This window comes from Mytilus trossulus, chromosome 2 (assembly GCF_036588685.1).
Source record: "Mytilus trossulus isolate FHL-02 chromosome 2, PNRI_Mtr1.1.1.hap1, whole genome shotgun sequence".
Taxonomy (NCBI): Eukaryota; Metazoa; Mollusca; class Bivalvia; order Mytilida; family Mytilidae; genus Mytilus; species Mytilus trossulus.
Genome location: NC_086374.1, coordinates 69,334,938 through 69,341,495, shown reverse-complemented (window position 1 = coordinate 69,341,495; position 6,558 = coordinate 69,334,938). Strand labels below are relative to the sequence as shown.

Genomic DNA, 6,558 nt, shown 5'->3' with positions numbered 1-6,558 from the left:
TTGTAGCGGCATTAGCCTACTCTTTTTCGAAATCTACAAGGACGTGCAAGAGATATGGTTTTCTCTGAACACGGGTCAGCCGTTTATCGTCCCCTTCCGACGGACTATCATCGTTTCCTCAAGACCATACTCGCAAATGGTGTCGAGGGAGAGCCGAAAATTGAGTTCCTGAAATTTGCATCCCTAACATGAATCGAACGAGGAACCTTTGTGTTAGTAGTCCGATGCATTAACCGCTACACCACGGCTCCCTTAATAATGTTGTCGTTGCCATATAGTTTTACCCTTGTCCATAATTCTGTCAAACCATTATTCAGAGTTTTTCTAAATGCCTTCCAATATTTGGCTGATTTTTGATTAATAAGTTAACCATATACAGTTCAATACAAATCAAACAGAGCTTTCTATGATATTATAAAAAAACGATGTTAATGCACACAATCATCTGAATAAGTATGGTTTTTAATTAAATGTTTGATTTTCTGTATGTGGATGCTAAAAAACTGTGATTCCGATGGATTATTAGACTATCTATAAATAAACATCATAAGCAAAGCAAATTTAAAGAACATCCCAGTATGGTTATGTTTTAAACAAAATGGTAATTTTAAATGCTATGTTTCGACTCAATGTACCTTTATCTTTCATTAGAGCTCCCTTGTGTTCATCTATCTCAATGTCACCATCCTCTTCATTGATAGGATCTTCTAGGTATTTATCTTCCTCTAAGCCACCTTCCTGATCTTTGATAGTATCTCGCGTACATTTATCTTCCTGTAAGCCACACTCTTTGATATGATAATCTAGGCCACACTTCTCATCTTTTATGGGATCTTTTAGGCTAATCTCCTCATCTTTGATAGAATACTCTATGCTAACCTCCTCATCTTTGATAGGACCCCTAGCCCACCTTCCTTATCTTGGAAAGGATTCTTAAGGACACCGTCCACATCTTTAATATGATCCTCTAAGCTACATTCCTCATCTTTGATATGATCCTCTAGGCTACCCTCCTCATATTTGATAGGATCCTCTAGGCTAAATTCCTCATCTTTGATAGGATCCCCTTGGCCACCCTCCTCATCTTTGATTGGATTCTCTACTATACCACTCTATTCATCTCTGAAAAAATCTTCTAGGCCATCATTCTTATCTTTGATAGGATCATCTAGGCTACATTCCCCATCTTTGATAGGATCATCTTTGCAACTCTCTTCATCTTTGATACGATCGTCTAGGCCACCCTCCTCATCTTTGAAAAGATCCTCTATGCCACTCTTCATATTTGATAGGATCCTCTAGGCCACCCTACTCATCTTTGATGGGATCATCTAGACTTCATTCCTCATCATTGATATGATCATGTTGGCCACTCTCCTTGTCTTTGATATTATCCTCTAGGTAACATTCCTCATATTTGAAAGGATCCTCTTGGCCACTCTCCTCATCTTTGATATGATCCTCTAGGCTACCCTCATCGTATTTGATAGGATCTTCTTGGCCGCTCTTCTCGTCTTTGATGTGATCCTCTAGGCTACATTCCTCATCTTTGATAGGATCGTCTCGGCCACAAATCTCATCCTTGATAGGATCTTCTAGGCTAGCATCCTCATTTTTGATTGGATCTTCTATGCAAACCTCATCGTCTTTTTTAGGAGCATCTATGCTACCCTTGTACTCTTTCATAGGATCTTCTAGGCTACCGTCCTCGTTTTTGATATGATCTTCTAGGCTACCCTCCTCGCCTTTGATAGGATCTTCTAGACTACCCTCCTTGTCTTTGATAGGATCTCCCATGCTACCCTGCTCGTCTTTGGTTGGATCTTTTAGGCTACCTTCCTCGTTAGCCCCCTCCAGAAAGTCAAATGGTTGCTGCCTAAGGTTTCAACTCCCTCATGTAAATATGACCTAAGGGTTTTTGGTTATTATTTTAGATGCTTAGATTTTTTTGTCAAATTGTTTTTTCACAGTTTCGGTTGTGAAATATATATATTTATCATAGTCTTTTAAATATTTGGATTTTTACTATTAATGAAAGTAAATTAAGAAATAAGTTCTGAAGCATGAAATTTATAAAATGCCGTTTAACTGTTTGTTCTTTTTTTAAAAAATATGTTGACACCACCAACATTACTAAAGCAACCCACATGAGGAAATAGTATATTAAACTTATTTGTTTTCTCTGCACTTTTAAGAAAATAAAGATCCCAGTCTTGCATATATCACAGAAGTGGCAAAATACAATTTTCTTTATTTATCACTCGGAAAACATGTTAAAATTTTGAAATGTATTGCAGCCCGTGGTTTTTATCCAGTTTTTTATATATATACTTCAGATATCGCAGATCAAATTTATTCGTTCTTTGTGTAATCATACGTTTTTTGATTGAGTTAAGTCTGCTAATTGATATTTTATCGTATGTTTTTATATGTTGTGATGTTATGCTATTGTTTCAGAAAAAGGGAGAAGGTTTGGGCCCATTAAAACGTTTAATCCCGCTGCAAATGTTTGCACCTGTCCTAAGTCAGGAATCTGATGTACAGTAGTTGTCGTTTGTTTATGTAATATATTCGTGTTTCTCGTTTCTCGTTTTGTTTATATAGATTAGACCGTTGGTTTTCCCGTTTGAATGGTTTTACACTAGTAATTTTGGGGCCCTTTATAGCTTGTTGTTCAGTGTGAGCCAAGGCTCCGTGTTGAAGGCCGTACTTTAACCTATAATGGTTTAATTTTTAAATTGTTATTTGGATGGAGAGTTGTCTCATTGGCACTCACACCACATCTTCCTATATCTATTGACTGTTTGTTTTAAAAAAAAAACCAATTTCCTTCCGGGATTATTGATTATGTCAACAAGAAGACTGAATATATAGCTGCGTATTTATAGAAGGGACTTCCGTGGGCAAACAAAACAAGGAATATTATCATTTTTGCATAAGTCTCTCCAGGGACGCCAAAAAAAAGTTAAAGAGGCCAAATAAAGTACCAAGTGGAAGAGCAATGAGGACTTAAATTTTCTTAAAATTTTTACGTCAATACAGCAAACCATTATTAAAAATACTTTTTATTAATATTGTAAATATAATTATATTGATTGCAAATTGCACATAGACTTGACAGTCCTTCTTAATTTGGTCATCAATACTAAAAATGTTCCAAACATGTATAATAAATTTAGAACTTTAAAATTATAAAACTTTGCTGGAAAATGATAAAAATAATTTTCTCTTTGCAATAGTATAATTAAAGTCAATATTTAGCAAAAACACAGGAAGGGTAAGCGATGGATTTATTTCAATGACCAAATGTCTTCTTACAATGAGTCACATGACGGGTGCTGAAAGAGGGATGGATGCTTACCCTTCCGGTACGTATGCTTAAATATTTTAATTAAATAATGACACATGACTATTGGTCCGCGACCATAAGAGTCGTCCCTTTATTTTTGTTGTTCACAAATATAGTTCCTAGCGTTGACAGTAGGATTTTTGCCATCAATTTTTATAACCCTTCTTAATTTATTTCTCCATGTTTAATGCCTCAAATTGCAAGAAGTGGGTGAAATTACAATGTAAAAAAGTTTGGGTCCCGAATTTAGGAAAGTAGTTTCTTGGTCCAGCTAAAAAAGGTTAGAAATTAGCAATTTGGATGCTAAAAGATTTCAAGACGCCCTAAACATAAAATTGTCTATATTTTGATTTAGAGTCGATGAAGTTTTCTATTATTTTGACATAACTTGTCCCAAAAGTAGTACAACACTCTGTAAAAATTTCATTGAGAAAGCGCAGATGTGATTTTTTTAATTTTCATGTATGTTTTAAAAGAAATGCACTACGAAAAAATTGTGGTCTCGGACACCGCAATTATTTTTTATCACTTTCCAGCGAAAGTTGTTATTATTCTAAAGTCTTTTTTTCTACATATATGGAGTTGGTTTTAGTTTTAATAATCGAAGTTAAAATAGAATTGTCAAGTGTATGCGCCATTTCCAGTACATATATAGTCAAAATTTATATTTTCAAAACTTTGAGATAGGTTTGCAAAATGTAATTTTGTATTTTCATATTTAACACTTGCTAAATTGTCTTATTCATTAACAAACAGTTTACATAAATATGACGGAATTTGATGGGACTGTCAACAAAGTGAGATGTTTAATGCTATAAAACCAGGTTTAATCCACCATTTTGTACATTTGAAAATGCCTGAACCAAGTCAGGAATATGAAAGTTCTTGTCCATTCGTGGTTTTTTTTAGTTTTGTCATTTGATTTTGCCATGTGATTATGGACTTTCCGATTAGATTTTCATCTGAGTTCTTTATCTTTGTGATTTTACTTTTGACAGAGCAATTTTCGATTCTCTGGATCAATAAATATTCAATATGGTATGTCATGAATGACCATCTAGGCAAATATTCTACAAAATTTACATATTATCTCAGAAATTATATATTTGATCGTGAAATTTTTGGAGCAAGATTTGTTTGAAAACTTAACCCTTCCTTAGAAAATAATCGTTGAATTGAAAAGTGTAATATAAATAAAATCTCAACATTGACCTTTATTATTTTTTTTATAAAATTTGACATTAAAAAATATACCAGAAATAAACTAAGAATAACTTTAAACTAACTGCAAAAAGTAATATTCACAGGTATATATTGTGTGTCAAAAATCTATCAACCAAATAAAATCAGAAACAAATTTAGTTTTGAAAAATATTGTTTATCTTGTAACAAATTTCTAGAAAGAAAATACCTAAAGATGTCGGAAGTTGGTTCTGAGATTTATCCATTCAAACAGTTGTATATATTTAAAAATTTAATCAAAACAATTTTTCCGGGTATACAGTTGCGATCGTTTGTGCATCCGGTATTTACATGTAACATATCTTTGAACATCAATTTTAAGTTTCGATATATAGTGTACTTAAAATTGTATTGTTATTTAATTTTGTAAATACCTTTTAATAAACCGGAAATACGTGAGAGACTTGAAAACACAGATAAAATATTTTGATCATATTGTCGTTAACCGTTTCTTAGAAAACAAATATAAGTATCACATGTCAGATTTTTTTTTTTTGGGGGGGGGGGGACAACATGCAACACATAAAGTGCATTAATTTCCATGGGATTTTGTTTTACATTAAAAGCTAAGGGGAAATTGAGTATGTAAATGTTCCAGTGCAAAATTTAAATAAATTTAAAATAATTTTAATATACTAGAATACAATAATACTTTAATATATCCAATTTAAAGGCACTTTTCTGAACACAATATACATAGTCAAGTCAATCTAAGTGAAATTTGGCCCAACCTTAAAGAAATTTCGTTTTATTTGAAAGCTATACAGGATATGTCTGTTATCAAATATCAAAAGTCCTAAGAAAACGAAGCTGCCCCAAAAAACATTTTTTTGGAGGAGAAACGCAATTTTAATGAAAAATCGCTGAAAACTGGATTTGTTGTATAATGAAATTATGAATAAAATAGTTTTATCATCTAAAAGCATGCCATATCAGCGAAGTAAGGGCATACGATACAGTTACAGGGGGGGGGGGGGGGGGGGGGTAATGACGTTGCTAACGTAAATTGTTATTTTCGCGACGTCAAACGTGACTTATCGGAAAAAAGATGCAGTTTTCGGCAGATTTTTATCATTCAAACTGATTTAATATGAAAACGGATTCATGGACCCCTCTGTTTTAAAATGACATTTGGTTTGATAACGTAAGAAGATTATGTGTACCAATTTTCACGAAAACGTAAATAGTGCAATAATTATTGCTTTCAATTTGATTAATATGAAGCAAAAAAATGACGTTTTTTTCTTACATTCATGAATATTTGATAATTTTTTAGGTTATTTGTAGAAATAAAATGTACAAATTTATGCAATATTTATATAACAAATATAACAGATCGTGTTTACCTTTTAAAACAAAAAAGTTCTGTATTTCTATCGATAGGAAAAATACATCCACAAATCGGCCGTATTTTGAGGAAATATCTGACAGGAGTAAGGGCATTAAGGCCTGGTTTTAGATCCTCAGTGCTCTTCAACTTTGTACTTGTTTAGCTTTATAAATATTTTGATTTGAGCGTCACTGAAGAGTAGACGAAATGCGCGTCTGGCGTACTTATTCATAATCCTGGTACATTTGATAACAATTTGCCCAAAGAAAATGAAATGTTTGATAATTTTCTCAAATTGGCACAAATTGTTTAGAACTTCATAGGAAATATCAATGAAAAACATTAAGATTTTAATGTGATGACGTCATAATATGTACTGTTTTCATAAAAATTATATAAAATACAGAATTTATGCAGTGATCTATCTTTAATTTTGTTGTGGAAACATCGTGCGCAGCCAAGAAACAACAAAATAAGTTAACAGAAGCTTGATTATAACTATTGACAAAATCTTATGAAATATAAAGTTGTTTTTGGAGTGCACATACTTTTGCAATTTAAAATATGCTTAAAAAATTTGATAAATAACAAAGAAAATCATGAAACTTTACAAAATATGGAAATTAAGTCATGATTT

The 6,558-nt window shown here is 32.5% G+C and overlaps 1 protein-coding gene across 1 annotated transcript; it reads right to left on the bottom strand.

The window, feature by feature from the left end:
* Positions 1–1,338: 1,338 nt before the first annotated feature.
* On the bottom strand, positions 1,339–1,797 carry LOC134705966 (S-antigen protein-like). The gene has a single exon (XM_063564679.1). It carries the CDS (start codon positions 1,795–1,797, stop codon positions 1,339–1,341), a length of 459 nt encoding a protein of 152 aa, XP_063420749.1.
* Between the last annotated feature and the right edge of the window lie 4,761 nt (positions 1,798–6,558).

Excerpts from the sequence above, each read along its gene's own strand:
- LOC134705966 (XM_063564679.1), bottom strand. The coding sequence starts at position 1,797 with ATGGGAGATCCTATCAAAGACAAGGAGGGTAGTCTAGAAGATCCTATC.